General features: G+C 39.9%; 9 protein-coding genes and 1 non-coding gene across 10 annotated transcripts; 6 read left to right on the forward strand and 4 right to left on the reverse strand.

The window, feature by feature from the left end:
* Positions 1-26: 26 nt before the first annotated feature.
* On the forward strand, positions 27-1,790 carry TPO1 (polyamine transporter TPO1; the record flags this gene model as incomplete). The annotated part of the gene is made up of 1 exon (XM_033911861.1): positions 27-1,790. The coding sequence occupies one exon, from the start codon at positions 27-29 to the stop codon at positions 1,788-1,790; it is 1,764 nt and encodes a 587-aa protein (XP_033767752.1).
* Positions 1,791-2,615: 825 nt separating this feature from the next.
* Positions 2,616-3,368, forward strand: ISA1 (Fe-binding Fe/S cluster assembly protein ISA1; the record flags this gene model as incomplete). Its single annotated transcript, XM_033911862.1, has 1 exon — positions 2,616-3,368. The coding sequence occupies one exon, from the start codon at positions 2,616-2,618 to the stop codon at positions 3,366-3,368; it is 753 nt and encodes a 250-aa protein (XP_033767753.1).
* A 465-nt stretch (positions 3,369-3,833) lies between these two features.
* HSP104 (chaperone ATPase HSP104) lies at positions 3,834-6,557 on the forward strand (the record flags this gene model as incomplete). Its single annotated transcript, XM_033911863.1, has 1 exon — positions 3,834-6,557. One exon carries the CDS (start codon positions 3,834-3,836, stop codon positions 6,555-6,557), a length of 2,724 nt encoding a protein of 907 aa, XP_033767754.1.
* Positions 6,558-7,355: 798 nt separating this feature from the next.
* On the forward strand, positions 7,356-7,458 carry SPAR_Ltrna1P. The gene has a single exon. It is a non-coding gene; the product is annotated as a tRNA-Pro (tRNA).
* A 2,442-nt stretch (positions 7,459-9,900) lies between these two features.
* PAU17 (seripauperin PAU17) lies at positions 9,901-10,275 on the forward strand (the record flags this gene model as incomplete). Its single annotated transcript, XM_033911864.1, has 1 exon — positions 9,901-10,275. The coding sequence occupies one exon, from the start codon at positions 9,901-9,903 to the stop codon at positions 10,273-10,275; it is 375 nt and encodes a 124-aa protein (XP_033767755.1).
* A 433-nt stretch (positions 10,276-10,708) lies between these two features.
* On the reverse strand, positions 10,709-12,628 carry SSA2 (Hsp70 family chaperone SSA2; the record flags this gene model as incomplete). Its single annotated transcript, XM_033911865.1, has 1 exon — positions 10,709-12,628. The coding sequence occupies one exon, from the start codon at positions 12,626-12,628 to the stop codon at positions 10,709-10,711; it is 1,920 nt and encodes a 639-aa protein (XP_033767756.1).
* A 506-nt stretch (positions 12,629-13,134) lies between these two features.
* On the reverse strand, positions 13,135-13,974 carry POM33 (nucleoporin POM33; the record flags this gene model as incomplete). Its single annotated transcript, XM_033911866.1, has 1 exon — positions 13,135-13,974. One exon carries the CDS (start codon positions 13,972-13,974, stop codon positions 13,135-13,137), a length of 840 nt encoding a protein of 279 aa, XP_033767757.1.
* A 208-nt stretch (positions 13,975-14,182) lies between these two features.
* HIF1 (Hif1p) lies at positions 14,183-15,259 on the reverse strand (the record flags this gene model as incomplete). Its single annotated transcript, XM_033911867.1, has 1 exon — positions 14,183-15,259. The coding sequence occupies one exon, from the start codon at positions 15,257-15,259 to the stop codon at positions 14,183-14,185; it is 1,077 nt and encodes a 358-aa protein (XP_033767758.1).
* Positions 15,260-16,062: 803 nt separating this feature from the next.
* On the forward strand, positions 16,063-20,457 carry SPA2 (Spa2p; the record flags this gene model as incomplete). Its single annotated transcript, XM_033911868.1, has 1 exon — positions 16,063-20,457. The coding sequence occupies one exon, from the start codon at positions 16,063-16,065 to the stop codon at positions 20,455-20,457; it is 4,395 nt and encodes a 1,464-aa protein (XP_033767759.1).
* A 337-nt stretch (positions 20,458-20,794) lies between these two features.
* Positions 20,795-23,008, reverse strand: KNS1 (serine/threonine protein kinase KNS1; the record flags this gene model as incomplete). The annotated part of the gene is made up of 1 exon (XM_033911869.1): positions 20,795-23,008. The coding sequence occupies one exon, from the start codon at positions 23,006-23,008 to the stop codon at positions 20,795-20,797; it is 2,214 nt and encodes a 737-aa protein (XP_033767760.1).

A 23,008-nucleotide genomic window follows, 5' to 3' on the forward strand; every position in this document is an offset into this window, starting at 1 on the left:
AAGAAAAGTAGACAGAGACAGAGACAATGTCAGATCATTCTCCAATTTCCAATAAGGAAAACCATCTGCTGCCATCAGATTCATCAAGAAGCTCAACCAGCGATACGCATTCGACGGGCACCACGGGAACCACGGGCGTCGAACCTGTGGATTTCACCGGTGAAGGTGCCAAATACACTACGGCAACGGAGGGCAACGCTGGTGGTGCAGATTTGGCGATCCAAAGAACGACAACCATGAATTCTGCTGCGGAATCAGAGGTTAATGTCACGAGAAGGTTAACTAAAATTCTTACTGGGTCCGTTAACGAGCCTGACCGTATAGAGGTTGATTATACCAATTGTGCGCCCATGGGTGGTGACAGACCTTACCCTCCATCATTGCCCAGCAGAGAACTGTACGAAGTCACTTTTGATGGTCCTAACGACCCGTTACATCCATTCAACTGGCCCATGAAAAAGAAAGTGCTGCTGTGTCTTGTTTTATGTCTGGATTGTATTGCCATTGCTATGTGTTCTTCTATTTTTGCCTCTGCAGTGCCGCAAATCTGTGAGATATACCACGTCATCGAAGTTGTCGCCATTCTGGGTATCACACTTTTCGTTCTTGGATTCGCCGCCTCGCCGGTTGTCTATGCTCCCCTTTCTGAATTGTACGGTAGAAAAGGTGTTTTGGTTTTATCTGCGTTTGGATTTGCCATTTTCCAATTTGCTGTTGCTACTGCTGAGAACCTGCAAACTATTTTCATATGTAGATTCTTTGGTGGTTTTATCGGCGCAGCACCCATGGCCGTCGTCCCCGCCGCGTTTGCCGACATGTTTGATACTAATGTCAGAGGTAAAGCCATTGCCCTATTTGCTCTAGGTGTTTTTGTGGGCCCCATTTTATCGCCTGTTATGGGTTCTTACATTGCTCAAAGAACTACCTGGAGATGGTTAGAATACGTTGTAGGTTGTTTCGCTTCCGCCGTTTTTGTTGCAATTGTATTGTTCTTTGACGAAACACATCACCCTACTATTTTGGTTAACAAGGCCAAGCAGATGAGAAAGCAAAGTAATAACTGGGGTATTCACGCTGCTCATGAAGACGTGGAGCTGTCTATCAAGGACATTGTCCAGAAAACTGTGACAAGACCTATTATCATGCTTTTCGTGGAACCGCTGTTACTGTTCGTGACTATTTACAACTCGTTTGTCTATGGTATCCTATATTTGCTGCTGGAAGCGTACCCACTGGTGTTTGTAGAGGGTTACGGATTTACTGAAAATGGTGAGTTGCCGTACATTGCCCTGATTATTGGTATGATGGTGTGCGCTGCTTTCATTTGGTACATGGATAATGATTATTTGAAGAGGTGTCAGGCTAAGGGAAAGTTAGTTCCCGAAGCTAGATTGTACGCAATGGTTGTTGCAGGTACCATTTTCCCTATTGGTATCTTATGGTTCTGTTGGACGGGCTACTATCCACACAAGATTCATTGGATGGTCCCCACAGTGGGAGGGGCCTTCATTGGGTTTGGTTTGATGGGTATTTTCTTACCGTGCTTAAACTATATCATTGAATCATACTTACTGTTGGCAGCTTCTGCCGTCGCTGCAAACACCTTCATGAGATCTGCATTTGGTGCATGCTTCCCATTGTTTGCAGGATATATGTTCCGTGGTATGGGTATTGGTTGGGCCGGTTTGTTATTAGGTCTTTTTGCCGCTGCCATGATTCCTGTGCCTTTACTATTCTTAAAATACGGTGAATCTATCAGAAAGAAGTCCAAGTACGCCTACGCCGCTTGAGAAGAAGAAAAGCAGAAACCCATGTTCTTTCTATATTTGCATTTTTTTTTTTTCCATTACTATTACTCCTCCCTGCCCCCTCTCACTCAAAGACTCGATAATCACATAGCATTATAGACACTGTGCAGCGTAAGGCTGACATACAAAGAAAATAAAAAAAAATTAAAAGAATCTAAAAAAAGACAAAACAACTACAGAACAAAGAAAACCGTTTTCTATGCACAAACATAAGAGTACTTGGAGTAGTGATATCCTCTTTTTCTATTGTATTTGTTTTCAATGTTTTTTTCCTCCAACGCTCCTCTCATGTGGTTGTTATGTATAGCGCATAGTTACTAAATAAAACACTAATTAATAATTAATAATTCTTCTCTAATAAGAAAATACTCAAAGCTATTGTTTTCTCATGACCGATTCTCGGCATTGCACATATCCTTCGCCGAAACTCGGATAGGAGCCGATTAGTCATATCCTCAGTTTTTATTGGTCAGATAACAGTCACCCGGTAAATGCCCGTTTAATGACTTCTTTATTTTGGATTAAAATTGACAGGGAATTTCAACGGAATAAAGGAAGAAGGTTGAGATGCTTTTGATTGATAAAGGAAAGGAAAAAGGGTAGGAGAACAAAGAAAGGTAATGGAATTTCGCAAAGATTGTAAATCATTTTGAATTACTAAGAACTATCATTTATTCACACTATTTTATTCATCTTATTTATTTATTTATTCATTTGGCTACCGTTTTTACATTCGTACAAAGAATCATTTTGGGTGTTTTGGTTTGATAGTATAACACGACACGATCGAAATAATAACGTAACACAATGATAAACTCAGGAAGGAGCAGAAATTCAGTACTGCTGGCACGCAGATTCCTTTCAACGGGAGGATTTTGGCGAGGCGGTACGAACGGTACAATGTCTCGCACAATTAACAACGTAAATCCTTTCAAATTAAGATTCATACCGAAGACAGCGCCCGCAGCTGCAGATGCCGTTTCCCCAGATAGTCAACGGTCAAGCAACAAGCCCTTCAAATTCATAGTTTCCAATCAGAGCGCGACTAATAAGGCCTCTAAAAGCCCGAAGTGGTCGAGTTACGCATTCCCCTCGCGTGAGACCGTCAGGTCTCATGAGGAAGCCATTAAGAAGCAGAAACAAGCCATAGACGAGCAAATGGCCGCTGCAGTAGCCAAGAATGACTGCGCTTGCACGGAGCCTCCTAAGAAAAGAAAGAGGAAATTAAGACCAAGAAAGGCGCTCATCACTCTGAGTCCGAAGGCAATCAAGCATTTAAGAGCGCTTTTGGCTCAGCCGGAACCTAAATTGATTAGAGTTAGCGCTAGAAACCGTGGATGTTCCGGTTTAACTTACGATTTGCAATATATCACCCAGCCGGGAAAATTCGATGAGGTCGTAGAACAAGATGGCGTCAAAATCGTCATTGACTCAAAGGCCTTGTTTAGCATAATTGGAAGTGAAATGGATTGGGTCGACGATAAATTGGCCTCTAAATTCGTTTTCAAGAATCCAAACTCCAAGGGTACATGCGGTTGTGGCGAGAGTTTCATGGTTTAAAACCTTCTACACCATTTCTAGAAAAAAGTATTCACCTATTCACTTATTTATTCATTACTTATTTATTTACATATTTATCATACATATTAACGTTGAATCATTCATCGTTGCAGTGTTCGATGTTCCTAACTTTTCAATCGTTATTCTTGTAGATATGTATTTTCCAGAATTTTCTAGAAGGTTATTACTTATAGTCCTAAACGTTCCATAAGGGGCCGCGATTTTTTTTTTGTTCAATTTTCAACAGGGGGGCCATCTCAAAGATCTGCAAATTATATCACAGTAAAAGACAAAAGGGCGCAAACTTATGCAACCTGCCAAATTATTATATAAGGCATTGTAATCTTGCCTCAATTGCTCCGTAATTCGTTTCCTTGTTGCTTGGCTCTTATTGCTCTTAACTCCTACCAACAATAACAAAAGAAAAAGCAATCAACTACACGTGCAATAAAACATACAGAATATATGAACGACCAAACGCAATTTACAGAAAGAGCCCTAACGATTTTGACGTTGGCTCAGAAGTTGGCTTCGGACCACCAACATCCACAATTACAACCTATACATATTCTAGCTGCTTTCATTGAGACGCCGGAGGATGGATCAGTTCCGTATCTACAGAATCTAATTGAGAAGGGCCGTTACGACTATGACCTTTTCAAAAAAGTGGTCAATAGAAATTTAGTAAGAATTCCTCAACAGCAACCTGCACCTGCGGAGATAACACCAAGTTATGCTTTGGGGAAAGTTCTACAAGATGCTGCTAAGATTCAAAAACAACAGAAGGACTCATTTATAGCGCAAGATCATATATTATTTGCTCTTTTCAATGATTCGTCCATTCAGCAAATATTCAAGGAAGCACAAGTGGACATTGAGGCCATTAAGCAACAAGCCCTTGAACTCCGTGGTAACACTAGAATTGACTCTCGTGGCGCTGATACAAACACACCTTTGGAATATTTATCTAAGTATGCTATTGATATGACTGAGCAGGCTCGTCAAGGTAAGCTTGACCCTGTGATTGGCCGTGAAGAAGAAATAAGAAGCACTATCAGAGTTCTAGCAAGAAGAATTAAGTCTAACCCATGTTTAATTGGTGAGCCAGGTATTGGTAAGACTGCTATCATTGAAGGTGTTGCTCAAAGAATCATTGATGATGATGTTCCTACTATCTTACAAGGTGCTAAATTATTCAGTTTAGATTTAGCCGCATTGACTGCCGGTGCCAAGTACAAAGGTGATTTTGAAGAAAGATTCAAAGGTGTCTTAAAAGAAATCGAAGAATCAAAAACCTTAATTGTTTTATTCATCGATGAAATTCACATGTTGATGGGTAACGGTAAGGACGATGCCGCTAACATCTTGAAACCTGCTTTGTCCAGAGGCCAATTGAAAGTCATCGGTGCCACCACCAATAACGAATATAGATCTATTGTGGAAAAGGATGGCGCCTTTGAAAGAAGATTCCAAAAAATTGAAGTTGCTGAGCCAAGTGTGAGACAAACTGTGGCCATCTTAAGAGGTTTACAACCAAAGTACGAAATACATCATGGTGTAAGAATCCTGGATAGTGCCTTGGTCACTGCTGCTCAATTAGCCAAGCGTTACTTGCCATACAGAAGATTGCCGGATTCTGCTTTAGATTTAGTTGATATTTCTTGTGCTGGTGTTGCTGTTGCAAGAGATTCTAAACCAGAAGAACTGGACTCTAAGGAACGTCAATTGCAATTGATTCAAGTGGAAATAAAAGCTCTGGAAAGAGATGAAGACGCTGACTCCACCACTAAGGATAGGTTGAAATTGGCTAGGCAAAAGGAAGCTTCATTGCAGGAAGAATTGGAACCACTAAGACAACGTTACAATGAAGAAAAGCATGGCCATGAAGAATTAACACAGGCTAAAAAGAAGTTGGATGAACTGGAAAACAAGGCTCTTGATGCAGAACGTAGATACGATACTGCTACCGCTGCCGATTTAAGATACTTTGCTATCCCAGATATCAAAAAGCAAATCGAAAAACTTGAAGATCAAGTCGCTGAGGAAGAAAGACGTGCCGGTGCTAACTCTATGATCCAAAATGTGGTCAATTCAGATACTATTTCTGAGACAGCCGCAAGATTAACTGGTATCCCTGTTAAAAAATTGTCAGAATCTGAAAATGAAAAGTTGATCCATATGGAACGCGACTTATCGTCTGAAGTCGTGGGCCAAATGGATGCCATTAAAGCTGTTTCCAATGCCGTGAGATTATCTAGATCAGGTTTATCTAATCCAAGACAACCTGCATCGTTCTTGTTTTTGGGTTTGTCAGGTTCTGGTAAAACTGAGTTGGCTAAAAAGGTTGCCGGATTTTTGTTTAACGACGAGGACATGATGATCAGGGTAGATTGCTCTGAATTAAGCGAGAAATATGCAGTTTCTAAATTGTTAGGTACTACTGCAGGTTATGTTGGGTATGATGAAGGTGGGTTTTTAACGAACCAACTGCAATACAAACCATACTCTGTTTTGTTATTCGATGAAGTAGAAAAGGCACACCCTGATGTTTTGACCGTCATGCTACAAATGCTGGACGACGGTAGAATTACTTCAGGTCAAGGTAAGACGATCGACTGTTCGAATTGTATTGTCATTATGACTTCCAATTTAGGTGCTGAATTTATCAATTCTCAGCAAGGATCAAAGATCCAAGAATCTACCAAAAATTTGGTCATGGGCGCTGTTAGACAACACTTCAGACCAGAATTTTTGAACAGAATTTCCAGTATAGTTATTTTCAACAAACTATCGAGAAAGGCCATTCATAAGATTGTGGATATTCGTTTGAAGGAAATTGAAGAGAGATTCGAGCAAAATGATAAGCATTACAAGTTGAATTTGACTCAAGAGGCTAAGGATTTCTTGGCCAGATATGGTTATTCTGATGATATGGGTGCACGTCCATTAAATAGATTAATTCAAAACGAAATTTTGAACAAATTGGCGCTTAGAATCCTAAAGAACGAAATCAAGGATAAGGAAACTGTTAATGTCGTCTTGAAGAAGGGCAAATCCCGTGATGAAAATGTCCCTGAGGAAGCTGAAGAATGTCTGGAAGTTCTACCAAACCACGAAGCTACTATCGGTGCTAACACATTAGATTATGATAATGAAGACAGCATGGAAATTGATGATGACTTAGATTAAATTTAGTGTGATTCGTATAGAAAATTTTTGGATAAGAATCCGTGATATAATTAATATCTTATATAATAAATACTAATGATGGAAATTGTTTAATTAAATTTCATGTTTGGGCAAGAACCCTTGTTTTTTAACATTTAGCCGAGCCTGTTTGTAAATAGGCTCAAGGTAAATAAAAAAAAACGAAATCCAAACGGTGCTAAATCCTATTATATTGTTATAATGACATAATGTTACACCGAATTTTTTTCCATATGTTAGGAAAATTAAACAAAATGGAAATCAAACTGAGAATTGGGTGAATAATTAGATATTTGTTGGGATTCCATTGTTACTAAAGGCTATAATATTAGGTATATAGAATATACTAGAAGCTCCCCTCGAGGATATAGGAATCCACAAAAGGGAATCGATAGTTCTACATAGCGTTATTACCTTATCTTCTTTCTTTTTATATGTTGTCATTTATTATCCTATTACATTATCAATCCTTGCATTTCAGCTTCCATTAGATTGGATGACTGTTTCTCAATCTTTATGCCATCCTCTTACACCGCATGTGATAATATACTACTAAATAGATGATATTAGAATTTCATTCCAACACATTTCTGAGATGAACTAATCGGTATGCATTATATACTTCTCTTATGGTATAAGGAGATCCACATTTATCTTTCATTAATACTAACTTCCAGTCATCAATAAGATGATAGCTGAGTCTCATACTTTTTAGTTGTAGGGGGAAATAATCCAGGCCTACTTGATTCAGAACTTAGACCTGGCTAGTGTAAAATAATTGGGCGTGTGGTCTAGTGGTATGATTCTCGCTTTGGGCGACCTCTTGATTAAACAGGAGGACAAAGCATGCGAGAGGCCCTGGGTTCAATTCCCAGCTCGCCCCTTTAATTTTTGCCTTTTGGCACAAAGCGCTTTGTTCAGGCTCCTCATCTTTATTACGTCCCATAAGATGGCAGTGGATTGGTCTTGTATCTCTTTAGGGTTGTGTCTGTTTTGCTATACTGCTGAACAATGCTTTGATGATTTTTTTTTAGAACCATGTCTGGAGGCCATATCGTGCCATTATCTTTGCTTCAAACAGGCACCTGTGCCTTAAGGTCATTTCTATTGCAACCAAAAATAACTAGTCAAAACCTGTTACTTCTCAAAAAAGAAAACCCAGCGTACTCAGCAATCAATTCGCCTATCCTCATTCATATTCTACCTCTCGTCCTATTTGTCTATTTTGAAAGAGAAAAAATGCAGTTAATCACCAGCAACTCATAAAATATGGGCCAAAAATATCATAATACAGACATGTGGTAAAAAAACCTACAAAAAATTACAACGCAGGAAAACTAAAAAGTCCCAGTTTTTGCACTTTGCAATTCGAATTCTAGGTAATTATTATCAAACCAGTATCACAATTATTTACTGAATCTATTGCATGCCGCCGCTGTGCCAATTGAAAATGCTTGCCCTTACCAAGAATAGACTAAATATTTGCTATGAAGTGCAATCATTTATTTTGTATACAATATGTGGATAATAAGAAGCTAAAGAAACAAATTATTCCCATAGTATGCACCACCCAGTGTTAAAAGGCATATAGCTTAAAAACGTAAAGTTTGAAGCTAGCTGAAGGACAACGGGTCGTATCCACTGGCCGTTTTCATATAGACCTCCCGCTTACACCAGGTAAGGGATGAAATTATGAGAGAACAGGAGGTATACCTTGGAAACCTCTACGTCTTTGATACAAATGCAATAATTTCTCGATTTTGAAAACTTACAACTCATCAAGATACTTCTTTACTTAAACCAGAAATTTGAAACTGGACTTATAGTTGCACAGAAAAAAGTTAACAATTAGTTATTTCTGATAGCCAATTGTACAAACACGGCAGATCACGCCAACCATTACAGAAGATTCCAGAACCGTGGACGTTGAACAATTTGGCTTCCTTTGTTCAACTCCCGAAGTAAAACATAATGGAGGCCACTATATAATCATGACCGCCGTTTTCCAACTCCTCCCTTTAGCTGAATTTGATGTCTTAAAGCAAAGGAGCAGTAGCGCAAATAATCCAAGTGCAAATGAAGAGTTTGGTTGCGTGTAGCAAAGGTACCGTCGAGCTGCCTGCCCATAGACCGTGAAAATTATACAAATTATACACTTTTAAACAATCCAGAAGCAGTGTGGTCTTCGCGGCGAATTGATGTCAAAGTTCATTAGACACCCCAAATAAATAATAAGTTGGTTCAGGGAAAGCACTTGGATTTTTTTTTACTGCGGTCACGCCATATTAAGCATATCCTTAGCGAAAGACCCATTTCTTCATAACCATTTTTACCATTTTTTCTATACGATTTGGGAGCAGATATTTTGAACTGCACAATAGTGGGTTCAATTACTTTGTGGAAAAGAAATGGTACCAGTAGACCATACGTCGTATGTTGAAATCTATTTTAAGCACGGAAGTATCCTTCGTATGATAATATAACCTTTTTGCTCATAAGAAACAGCGTAACCAATGAAGTGACATTGCGGACCATCTTGTTTCAAGATGTAGTTGGGAAGAATTATGTGTTGAGCTCGTCTTTTTTATGAGCTCGAAATCAACAAGAGGTTCACTAAGATATTTGTGCAGGCTTCCTTGCATATGAAGAGGTGCCAATAAAACGATGCATTAATTCTTTCATTACGGAGTTTCCGAAGCAGCGAAGAATGAAAAAGAAAACAAGCGCTCATAATTATTCTCGATGGACATCGTATACAACATAAAAGTGTCTTTTTTTGGGTTTTCTCCCTTAAACATCACTGATTTCACATAATTAGTAACATGCAGACTACTAAATTAGGAAAAACCAACCCCTTTTTTACCTAGCAACCGTTTAGAGTATACCAAAAAAGGTAATTATGATGACTTCTGAACGAGGGTCCACGCCAAATCACGCCAAGTATGTTTTCGGACCTTCTGTTGGCAGAAACTCAACACGCCCACATGAATGTAAAGGGTTTCTTAGAAACACTCGCTGTACCGTGCATTATTCAATTCTACGCACTTGCTTGGCAATGGGAAAAATACATTGCAAGAAAGTGTGCCTTCATATACGAGATCCAGTGAACCTGTGTCGTTCAGGAACAATAGCATCTCATACTGGCAACAATGAAAAAACTTGCAATGTGCATTTAGTATCTTGCTTAGAAATCTGCTGTTTGTTAGTCGAAAAATTAATATAAATAGAGCAATTCTGATCAGCTATAACAAAAGTATATCCCCATCCTTCTTCTCTGCTGATATTACATCATCACTAAAGCAACAACTCAAAAACAACAAATACAATGGTCAAATTAACTTCAATTGCTGCTGGTGTCGCCGCCATCGCTGCCGGTGTTGCCGCTGCCCCTGCCACTACTACTTTATCTCCATCTGACGAAAGAGTTAACTTGGTTGAATTAGGTGTCTACGTCTCCGATATCAGAGCTCATTTGGCTGACTATTATATGTTCCAAGCTGCCCATCCAACTGAAACTTACCCAGCTGAAATTGCTGAAGCTGTTTTCAACTACGGTGATTTCACCACCATGTTGACCGGTATTCCCGCTGACCAAGTCACTAGAGTCATCACTGGTGTCCCATGGTACTCCACCAGATTGAGACCAGCCATTTCTAGCGCTCTATCCGCAGATGGTATCTACACTGCTGTACCAAACTAGAATTTGACGCCCTTCCGAATCAAATTTTACAGAGATTAGGATGTTATGAATAAATGAAATTGGTTTTGACGGTATGAAAATAAAAAATTTTTGAAAATTATGAAAAAAAAAAGTTTTAATAATATAAAGTTGATAACATAAATAAATACATATCGTATATTGTTATTATCAAGTTTTTGTTATTAAAAAGCTCTTTGATTTTCTATTTTTCACGCGAGTGACTGGAACTTTTTGTCTTCAAGTTGCTCTTTTATCTGATTTAGAAGTACTATATTAACTAATATTATTGATATTTTTATTATTGTTTTATTCTTTTTATCATTTCTATATAAAATATTATTATATGATTTAGTTTATCGTAAAAAAAATTAAAAAATACAGAGGAAAGCAAAAGTAAAACTTTTTGAATATTTTACAGGGGCCATCACTAAGCTTAATCAACTTCTTCAACGGTTGGGCCTTCAGCTTCTGGGGCTGGAGGAGCACCACCTGGGAAACCACCTGGAGCAGCACCTTCTGGGGCACCACCAGCTTGGTACAACTTAGACATGATTGGGTTGGCAACCTCTTGCAATTCCTTCAATTGGTCATCGAATTCTTCCTTGGTAGCAGTGGTGTTGCTGTCTAACCAAGAAATAGTTTCTTCAGCCTTCTTACTGACAGCGTCCTTGTCAGCTTGCTCTAGTTTGTCACCGGCTTCAGAAATGGTGTTCTTCAAAGAGTAAGCAATGGATTCCAATTGGTTCTTGGAAGCAATTCTTTGAGATTCCTTTTCATCTTCTTCCTTGAATTTTTCAGCTTCAGAAACCATTCTTTCAATATCTTCTTTGGATAATCTACCCTTGTCGTTGGTAATAGTAATCTTGTTAGACTTACCAGTACCCTTTTCGACAGCAGAAACGTTCAAGATACCGTTAGAGTCGACATCGAAAGTGACTTCAATTTGTGGGACACCTCTTGGGGCTGGTGGAATACCACTCAATTCGAATTTACCCAACAAGTTGTTGTCCTTCGTCTTAGCTCTTTCACCTTCAAAGACTTGAATCAAAACACCTGGTTGGTTGTCAGCGTAAGTGGAGAAAACTTCGGATTTTTTGGTTGGGATGGTAGAGTTTCTTGGAATCAACTTGGTCATGACACCACCAGCAGTTTCAATACCCAAGGATAATGGAGCGACATCCAACAACAATAGATCTTGAGTCTTGGAAGATTCGTCGCCAGTTAAAATAGCAGCTTGAACAGCAGCACCGTAAGCAACAGCTTCATCTGGGTTGATAGATCTGTTTGGTTCCTTACCATTGAAATAGTCAGTGACCAATTTTTGGACCTTTGGAATTCTAGTAGAACCACCGACCAAGACAATTTCGTCAACTTGAGACTTGTCCAATTTAGCATCTCTCAAGACCTTTTCAACTGGGTCCAAAGTAGATCTGAATAAGTCAGCACACAATTCTTCGAATCTGGCTCTAGTGATGGAAGTGTAGAAATCGATACCTTCAAACAAAGAGTCGATTTCAACGGAGGTTTGAGCGGAAGAAGATAAAGTTCTCTTGGCTCTTTCACAAGCAGTTCTTAGTCTTCTCAAAGCTCTTTGGTTGGAAGACAAGTCCTTCTTGTTCTTTCTCTTGAATTCTTGGATGAAGTGGTTGACCAATCTGTTGTCAAAATCTTCACCACCCAAATGGGTGTCACCAGCGGTAGCCTTAACTTCAAAGATACCGTCTTCAATGGACAACAAAGAGACATCGAAAGTACCACCACCCAAGTCGAAAATCAAGACGTGTTCTTCTTTACCCTTCTTGTCCAAACCGTAGGCAATGGCAGCAGCAGTAGGTTCGTTAATGATACGCAAGACATTCAAACCAGCAATGGTACCAGCATCCTTGGTAGCTTGTCTTTGAGAATCGTTGAAGTAAGCTGGGACAGTGACAACAGCATCATTGACCTTGGCACCCAAGTAAGATTCAGCGGTTTCCTTCATCTTACCCAAGACCATGGAGGAGATTTGTTCTGGGGTAAACTTCTTGGTTTCACCTTTGAATTCAACTTGAATTTGTGGCTTACCGTCAACATCAATCAACTTGAATGGGAAATGCTTCATATCACCTTGAACTTCTGGGTCATTGAAGTTTCTACCGATCAAACGCTTAGCGTCGAAAACGGTGTTAGCTGGGTTCATAGCAGCTTGGTTCTTGGCGGCGTCACCAATCAATCTTTCAGTGTCAGTGAAACCAACGAAAGATGGTGTGGTTCTGTTACCTTGATCGTTGGCAATAATGTCAACACGATCATTAGAGAAGTGAGCAACACAGGAGTAGGTAGTACCTAAATCAATACCGACAGCTTTAGACATTGTATAATAGTTCTGTATAAAATCTGCTTGATATTTTAAAATTTATCAATTAAAGAGTGAAAGTAGTTCAAATAAGAAAGTGTTATGTATTCAACATTTTTTTGGAGAAAACCTAGCCCAATTGCGGCTTATATATAACAATTCGTTCACATATTCCCATAGTGCTTACGAATGAAATTTCGTCAAAACCTCGAAGCTTTTTTTTTCGAAATCTTCGATGGAATGTTCTAGAAAAAAACTTCGAGAAGTGAGTCGGAAGAACTTCTCGGAAAAAAAGGCTTCGGAAATACTACGAATAAGGGACCAAGAGAGTGTGGGAATGTGGTGGCATGCAGTCAATTCACCATTGCGAGGCCGTATGAGGGTTGATTCAATGATTCAATTCAAAGGGTAGAGATATAGAATTAATAAAAAGTATGTAACAAATTGTAAGAAAAAGCAAAAGAAGTGGAAGGTTATACAAAGTAATTAGAAGGAATTGAACTTATAAATAGTAGTAATAAAACTCAATTTTGCTTCTTGGTCACCTGTGGGGCACCACTTAAGCGGAACTCGGACAAGCGGACCAAGCTCATCTTGACTGCATTGTAAGCTCTCTTGACGTATGGTGGAACAGATGGGTGGCTTATGATCCCATCCATTCGAACTCTCCATTGAGCAAAGGCAGCTTTCATGTACTTGGAATTTTCGTACCTCAACTTGATAAACACAGCGTACACAACAAGTATGATCCAAGACCTCTGGAAGCACAGAATGGCTCTGAAAAGGACCAAAATGAAAATGAGCAGCTCAGTGGTGCCGACCCAGTGCATACACAAGTCATTATATTGAACAACGAACTTGTCGATGAAGCTGAGGATCTTACTTGAATCCTTACTGGAAAGGTGGAAGACTTTTGGTAAGATGACTTTTTCAACGTAAATTAGAACATGGAATACAGCAAACGCAAAAAATGGGATTAAGCTGAATGAAAATCTTGGGGTGAACAACCAGAAGTTGGCTAAAACTAAATACAGCACGTCCTCACTCTTTAATAGACCAGCAACGCGTGATTTTACGGAAGCCTTAGTGGTAGCGGCGTCTTGGGTTTGCAATGGTTCATTGCGGGTGAAAAATTGCTGGTAGATAATGATACCGAAGGATTCAATGACACCGAGATATGCCAATCTGTAATAGAATTCCGACATCTTGAACAGGTAAAAAATGGAGCTGATCAATACGACGGAATGACCGGTAAACCATGCAAACTGCAAGCTCCTGGCTACTGCCATAAACCTCTGCACGAGGGACTTATCTCTGGCAGGGAGGTTTGGGGGACCTTGATTATTAGCGGGTCTTGACGACATTATAGTGATTATTCTAAGCTAGTACTTCTTGCTCCTTATGAATAAAGAAAAATAATATTCTTTTGGTGCTTGATGTAGTTAGTATCATTTCAGGGATGGTCTGCTCTTTAAATATTTTTTCACCCTTTTAAAATGGGCCCTTTCGCCGTACCAAAGAAGGAGAAATACACATTACGTATTTAGGTTGCTACATTTTTACACAAAACTATCAGTGCCTTCTAGGCTTCTTCTTGACCAGTTGAGAGAGATCATTGAAGTCATCAAGGGGCTTTTCGAGAGTGGGGAAGCCGATGGAGGTTGTGGGCTGTGAAAGAGGTCTCTTGGAGCCATGTTGCTGTTGTTCCTGCGCTTCGTCGATATCGTCTTGAATCTGTGCCAGCCTTGCCTGCTGTAACTCTGTGTCCCTGGGACTTGTAGCCATGTAATTTTCAAGCAGGGCCTTGGTGTGTTTAAATCTTTTTAGCTTGTCCTTAGCTGGTATCTGATCGTCCCACCTTAGAGCATCACACACCAGAAATTCTGCTTGTATCACTTTCTCAGTTATTTCTTCCGTATCTTGCAATGTCTTGTAATAGCCTAGAGCCTTCATGTAATGGCGAATGGCTCTATTGAACATCTCCGCCTCTCTTTCGATGTCCCCCATCAGAATATACACATCACCGATACGCAATCTGCTATTATCGGTTAGAGGTTGGCCATCTGCAGTAGAACGGCCCAACAGCATCAAGCCCTGTGCCAGTAGGTCCAGAGCATTCTCGTACAGGTCATTTTCAAAGTAAACGTGGAAACCAGACCTACGAAGTTGGGATACATCTTCGATTTCATCGTCATGTTCCTTCAATGGACTGAAGTCAACCATTTCCTGCAAAGCTGATCGCTCTTCCTCCTCTTCCACGCTTTCTTCCTCCTCTTCACTACCTTCGCCGCTGTCTTCACTGTCACCGGTGTCGACATCACCGGTCAAGTCTTCCTCTTCTTGGTCGAATTGGAACATCCTAGAACTAGGAATTCCCGTCTGACTATTCTCCCCCCCCTCATCGCCATTACTCACATCAGACTCAGATTCAGATCCATCGTGGCCTGCAATAAGAGCATCCCCAAATAGATTACCAGAATTCTGTACCTCCATGTTGTATACAGCCTGTGCGAATATGGTAAATAGTTCAGGATCAGGCAGCAAACCATCTTTAGGTAGAGAGTCCAGGGTTTGTTGACAGTGTTTAGCAGCCTCTAAAAACTTTTTCTGTGCAAGCAAATCTCTTGCACTGTGAATCTGTCTTTCCATATTGATCTGAAGTTTACGTCTGCTAATCCCGTTGGCCTAGATATCTTCAGCCCTTAGTTCGATATCCAATTACTTCTAGAAGAAGACCTCATCGCCAGCGTTACCTCAAAATTGGGTAAGATGAAATAAATCAAAATTGGAAAAAACGCGAAACTTCAGTGTAGTAACATATCGTCCCGACATTCTTTGAGAAGTGGTGAGATTCTGTTGCCGAGAAGCTATGAGTGCACTTGCAAGTTTTTATATATTGCTATACCCTTCAACTACGTAACCTCATTTCTCTATTTTTATATATAAAGACATGCAGAATATACATACAATCACGTAAGTTCAAGTCGCACTTAAAATCGGCACATGAAGTTGGCTACGGGTTGCAATACGATACTTAAACCAAGACAGGGCAACAAAATCCTTCTTGGTTAAATGTTGGTGAAAAACATGGGTGTGACGGGCGTGGGTTACCGATAATACGTTCATAATTAGTATAATAAATCGTGAAATAGGCTTATTATGGCTATTTTATGGTGGAAAAGAAAGAAAAAATACGCCGCCGGGTGATGCGTGACGCGTTTTTGGAAACGATGAGAATAAACCTTGCAGTATTTTGAGAATGGTGTTCTATTATCGAGCTGCTTTTAGCAAAAAGCAACACATAGCTACGTATAGTTCGGTAGGATAGATTCGGTCAGAAGCGTATAAAAGACCCTGAGAAACTACCTAGGAGGAAGATTCAAATTAAGGCGTGAGGAATAACGTAGTACAAGCCACTGAAACAGAATTAAGAAAGAAAAGAAAGAGTAAACATGGGTACGTCAAGCGAGGTTTCTCTCGCACATCATAGGGATATCTACCATTACTATGTCTCGCTGAAGACTTTTTTCGAGGTGACTGGTGAAAATCGCGACAGGTCAAACTCGACACGAGCTCAGAAGGCCAGAGCCAAGCTATTAAAGCTATCTTCTTCTCAATTTTACGAACTCAGTACGGACGTGTCTGATGAGCTGCAGAGGAGAATTGGTGAAGATGCTAACCAACCGGATTATCTTTTGCCGAAGGCCAATTTCCACATGAAGAGGAACCAGGCTAGACAGAAACTGGCCAATCTATCACAAACTCGATTTAACGATTTGTTGGACGATATCCTTTTTGAAATTAAGAGAAGAGGGTTTGACAAGGACTTGGATGCTCCACCACCCCCATTACCACAGCCGACGAAACAGGAGGTCGGAAAAGACAGCGACGATCGTGCAAGAACATCCACAAATTCTTCCTCTGTAACTCAGGTAGCTCCAAACGTCTCCGTACAACCTTCTTTGGTTATTCCTAAGATGGCATCGATTGATTGGTCTTCTGAGGAAGAAGAAGAAGAACAGGGAAAGAAAAAGCCAAACGAACTGGAGGAAGAAAAAAAAAGCACAGATGAAAAGAAAGAAGCTAAACCTGCCCTAGATTCTATAGTCACGGATGCCGCTTTGCCTGACTCCCAAGTGCTCGTTCGTGATATCACGTCAATGGCAAGGACTCCGACAACAACGCATAAAAATTACTGGGACGTTAATGACTCTCCAATCATCAAGGTAGATAATGACATCGATAGCAACAAGGCTCTCGAACAATCGAAAAGCCCCGAAGCACAACTCCTCTCGAACAATAACCCTGCTTCAGATATGAAAGATAAGGTTAAAGAACTGACTGATTTAAACAGCGATTTGCACTCGCAAATCGAAGATTTGAATGCAAAATTAGCATCTTTAACAAGTGAGAAGGAAAAGGAAAAGGAAAAGGAAAAAGAAAAGGATATAAAGAACCACTACACCATTGATGAAAGTTTTCAGAAGGAAATGCTGTCATTGAACTCTCAAATCGGTGAATTATCAATTGAAAATGAAAATTTGAAGCAGAAAATCTCAGAATTCGAATTGCATCAAAAGAAGAACGACAACCATAATGATTTGAAAATCAGCGACGGTTTTATTAACAAGCACTCTTCTGCTGATGGACTCATTCCCGTCCAATACATCTTAAATGCTAATAACTTAATAATTCAATTCACCACTAGGCTCTCCGCGGTATCCATAGGTGACTCCACGGCAATCTCTCATCAAATTGGCGAAGAGCTATTTCAAATATTATCCCAAATATCGAATTTATTTTCCCAACTATTACTATCGGCGGACCTATTACAGTATAAAGATCAGGTCATTCTACTAAAAGCGTCATTATCCCATGCGATCACTTCGATAAGATATTTTTCTGTTTATGGCCCAGTATTAATCCCAAAGATAACTGTTCAAGCTGCTGTTTCAGAGGTTAGTTTTGCCATGTGTAATTTAATTGATTCAGCGAAAATTAAATCCGATTCAAATGGTAATAGCATCACCAATAATGAAGCTAACCGTCAAACGTTAGAATACTCTTCACCAACTACTACCACACCAATGACACCAACGTTCCCTTCGTCTTCTTCTGCAATAAATATGAAGAAAGGATTCATAAACCCAAGAAAATCAACATCTTTCTTGAATGATGTGGAAGAAGAAGAATCTCCCGTGAAACCATTGAAAATTACACAAAAGGCAATTAACAGTCCGATCATAAGACCGTCTTCGTCCAATGGGGTTCCAACAACTTCAAGGAAACCATCAGGAACTGGGCTATTTAGCTTAATGATTGATTCATCGATTGCTAAGAATAACTCCCACAAAGAGGATAATGATAAATACGTCTCGCCCATAAAGCCAATAACGTCCGCTTCCAATTCAGCAAGCAGCAATATTTCCGAAATTCCCAAACTTACGCTACCTCCACAAGACAAAATTAGTACTGTCATTCCACCGTCAGAGAATCGAGTCCCCAACATTAAAATCGAGAATGCAGAAGAGGATGACAAAAGAAGCGATATAACAAATAAAACCTTATCTACACCAACCTCTAGCATTGCCGATAAACTAAAGCAATTTGAACATAGCTCCGAAAAGAAACAATCACCGAAGGAAAATCCCGTACCAAACGAAGAGGTGGATTCGAAACCTGTATTCTCTAATAAATTTATCAGTTCAATGAATGATGTATCCACAGATGATTCGAGTTCTGATGGTAACGAAAATGACGATTTAGACGATGATGACGATTTTACTTATATGGCGTTGAAACAAACAATGAAGAGAGAAGGTTCTAAAACTGAAAAAAAGATTGATAACAAACTACCTGCGAATATAATAGAAATTGACCTACATGAGTCGCCCGAGTCTGTGAAGATCGAATCTCCAGAATCGATAAAGGAAATCGGATCTTCTGAAATGTCTCCAAAAATTGCAAATAATTTACCGCCTAAGAGGTTAGTTGAGAATAGCGAGTCTTCGGATGTGGTAGAGAAAGTTGCGTCTGCAGAATCTATCGAGAAGAAAAAGTCTCCAGAATCGGCTGGTAAGGCCGAGTCTCCGGGTGTGACGGAGAAGATTAAATCTTTGGGTATGGCAGGTGAAATTGTAGCTCCAGAATCAGCTGGTAAGCTGAAATCTCCGGGTGTAACAGACAAGACTAAATCTTTGGGTGTGACAGGTAAAACTGTAGCTCCAGAACCAGCTCGTAAGATGGAATCTCCGGGTATAACAGAGACGATTAAGTCTTTAGATATGACCGGAAACATTGTGGCTCCAGAGTCAATTAAGTCTCACGAAACGGCCAGGAAGTTGGTGTCACCAGGAGTGGTTGGGAGGATTGATTCACCAGAAGTGGTAATGGATAGCGAGTCCTCAGAAATAGTAAGCAATGCTATTCCCTCAGAGATGACAATGAAAATAGAATCCCCAAATGTAATTCAAAAGACCGAGTCTGAACCTCAAGAAATAACGAGAGATATTGCATCCTCAGACACGATAGGGAAGATTGGTCCCCCAAAAGTGTTAAAAAAGATCATCTTTCCAAAGGCAATTAACAAAATTGGATCATCAGAAGCAGTTGAAAAGACTCTGTCTTCAGGGACACCAAAAAAGAGCGAGCTCCCAGAAACGAATGGTCAAATTGTGTCTCCTGAAGTAGCAAAAACTTCACCTCTAGTATCGATAAAGAATACTGTCGAATTACCAGAAAGTAATAAATCACACACTGAGAGCATCACCTCAGTCGAAGCTGCCAACAAGGAGCTCAATAGTTCTTGGGGAGGCGTGGATTTAAACCGTACGATCAAACAAGAGGATGAAGATGAAGATTTTAATAGAGTAAATCACAATGCTCAGACCGTTTCTGCCGAAACAAAATATGAAAAAAATGATTATGATAAAATTCCCGTTAATCACAAAGCGAAAAGCCCTGGTCAGGTGCATACCTCCCAGGAAGATATTGATGGAGCACCTTATGTCCATGGAAAAAGAACCGATGCCCATGTACGCACCGCTGAAGGGGGGCGTGGCTTCATAAATCCAGTCGAAAGTTCACAGGTAAAGAAGACGAACCACTTGCCAGTATCGAACGACAAACCGGTTGAAAATGGGGACTCAGAGCTGAACGATGGCGACGTGAAGATAAAAAATACTGCAGAAACCACAGTACATGATGAGAAACATTATAGTGACGATGATGATTCCAGTTATCAATTTGTCCCCATGAAACACCATGAACAAGAACAAGAACAAGAACAAAATGCAACGTATAGAAGTGAAGAGGAAGAAAGTGAAGACGACGATGACGACGAAGGAGATAGTGATTTTGATGTGGATACATTTGACATTGAAAATCCAGATAACACCCTTTCGGAGTTATTATTGTATTTAGAGCATCAAACGATGGACGTCATATCCACAATTCAATCGCTTTTGACATCGATCAAGAAGCCGCAGGTGACGAAGGGTAATTTGAGGGGGGAATCAAATGCAATTAACCAAGTGATAGGTCAGATGGTGGACGCCACTAGCATATCAATGGAGCAAAGTAGGAATGCAAATTTGAAGAAACATGGTGATTGGGTGGTACAAAGCTTGAGAGACTGTTCGCGTAGGATGACGATTTTGTGCCAATTAACCAGCGATGGAGTGCTAGCAAAGGAAAAGAGCGATCAAGATTATGCTGACAAAAACTTTAAACAGCGGTTAGCAGGTATTGCGTTTGATGTGGCCAAATGTACCAAGGAGCTGGTGAAAACCGTGGAAGAAGCGAGTTTGAAAGACGAGATAAATTATTTGAATTCGAAGTTGAAGTAGAGTAAGTAGTATTTAGAGGAGGAAGAAAAGAAAGAGAAAGACAATGAATAGAATGTATTATCTATAACATATAATAATAATATAATAGTAGCAGTAGTAAACAATAATAATAATATTATAATAGAAAAACCATAAAAAAATGGTAAAAATGTCATAAATGTTTGAATATTAAAATATATATATATATATATATTATATATATAGAAGGTAATTTTTATTGAATATAGAAATTTAAAGAGATATTATTAAAAACCCGAAAAAGAAAAAGAAAAATTAATAAAAAACCGAACTAGTAAAAGATTTGAAAAAAAAGAGAAAATTAGAAAGAGTATACCCACTATCCTTGAGTATTATTATAGGTTGCAATACCATCATCCAATATGCCCAGATTAAACCATTCATGGTCCAGAGCGTCTTTTGCGGTAATCCTTTTCGTTGGGTCGAATTCAAACATTTTCCTGAGCAGATCGATGAACCAGTACCAAAACAAGAAGGTTTCCTTATCGAGTTCATCAGTGGTTGAGATAGAAGAGGAATGTATTTGTCTTTTCCATGCCAGTTTCGAATTTATTAAGGACCAGTTTTTCTCAGGCGGTAGATTCCAATTGATGCTAAAACTATCGCCGTAGTCCTGTTTCAAGACCTTCGATATGTAAATATCTAAGCGATCACATGATTGCAATACCCTTTTCATGGATTTTTCAGTCGTTATGGTATCTCCGCGCTTATTTTTTTCAGGCCATTGTAAGCTTAGCGTTTTCCTGTCGAAATGTTTTATCACCGTTGAATTTAGATCTGAGGGAGAGTTGCCCAATTTATGTTTGGATTTGTAAAACATCTTATCAATAATGTCCGTGGGGAAAGGGGTTCCGTTGATTCGTTGCATCATAGCCATATGTTCCAAATTTTCATGAATGGGGTAAAGGGACTCGCCAATGACCAATTCTACTAGGACACACGCGATGGACCAAATATCGCAGGGGAATGACCAACCCAAGCCAAGAACAATTTCTGGGGCTCTATAATGACGGGTGGATATTACAGGGGGATGATATTCGTAATGGAAAATTGCGCTACCAAAATCGATGATTTTAATTTCTGGATTTTTCAAGATTTTGCGTTTCCCCTTACTGGCTTCACGACGCCTCTTGCTTAGTGACTGTACGGTCTTTAGAGGCAATTTTTGAGCAATATGGGTTTCGTCACAAATGAGGATGTTTTCCGGTTTCAAATCCGTGTGTATTATGCCCAAATCGTGCAAGAAGCAAACGGATCTGATCAACTGCCTGGCAATGGCCTGTATATGAGAGCCCGGAAACCTGGCAATACCGTTGGAGCACATGAAATCGTAAATGGACCGGCCGTATAGATCTGTCACCAAACAGATGTGGTTCTTGTAATCGAAACACTCTCTTAGTAGGAGGCACTGGAACTGACCTTGAGGGTCGTTGTTCAGGATGGTCTGTAGAATTCTTAGTTCTGTCTTGGCGGCTTCTCTATATCTATCCACAGCCCTTATTACTTTTACAGCCACATAATTAGGTTCGTACTTATTATCAATGCATTTGAGTACTTTACCAAACGTACCCTGACCCAGCAAGTCCTTTACAACAAAGCGGCCTCCACTGCCGAAAATGTCGTTTTCTTGGTAAACGTAGTGACCGTCCTTGTCAGTTTTGAAATTTGATTTATTGGACGATGCACTTTCCGAAGAGCTGTTTGATTTGAATTTCCGTAGTGAAGAGCCAATTTGCCTCTTAAGATTGGATTGAGGCATGGAAGCCACTTGTGCCGGTGGGTTGTAAAATGGAGAAGTGCTGTGAGCAATTGTGAGATTCACCGCCTTGTTGCCTTCCAAAGTCTTTGCACAGGACCCCGTCAGATGCAACAGCTCATTTTCAGTTTGCGTTACTCTTGGCACGATAGCGTTGCTTTGATCGGGAACACTAAAATAGTTTGATTGGTAGCTCAGTTTCGATAGCGGCAACTGGGGCAGTGAGATGGTTCTTTGCTTTTTGAATTTTTTTGGTGTCGTGATGTACGTACTATTGCTTGTAGCTGTGACACCGCACCCTGCATTATTTGAAGTACCAGTATTATTGTTATTGTTAATACTGCTGCTACTGGGCAAAATCAAAGGCGACGAAAACTGTATTGGCTGCTCTTTGATAAAAATAATGTCATCGTCAGCGTCCTCATCCACTCGACTGCTATTATGATTATTACTGTTATTGATTGTAGTGTTAATAATGCGCGGCTCCTCATCCAGCTCTATGGCATTTTCATTGTCCAAGAACAACTGATGTTGGTGCTGCCGAGGACGGAGCGGATTGTCAGCTTGGTTCAGGTCTAGACTGTTCCTCAGATTGTCTGTTAGGAACGAGTTCTGCCGAGCAAACATCTCGTCCAGCAACTTATTAGTGCGCGTTTCTTCGAAGTTGTCCAAAAAGGTCTTATTAGAGCTTGCATTTTCAGAAGGGCCCGTAGTAGTGGAATTATTCATATTTGCTCTTGAACGTTTTCTCGTGCCAATTTGAATATTCTGTGACAT

The sequence above is a fragment of the Saccharomyces paradoxus genome, assembly GCF_002079055.1.
Source record: "Saccharomyces paradoxus strain CBS432 chromosome XII sequence".
NCBI classification, from domain to species: Eukaryota; Fungi; Ascomycota; class Saccharomycetes; order Saccharomycetales; family Saccharomycetaceae; genus Saccharomyces; species Saccharomyces paradoxus.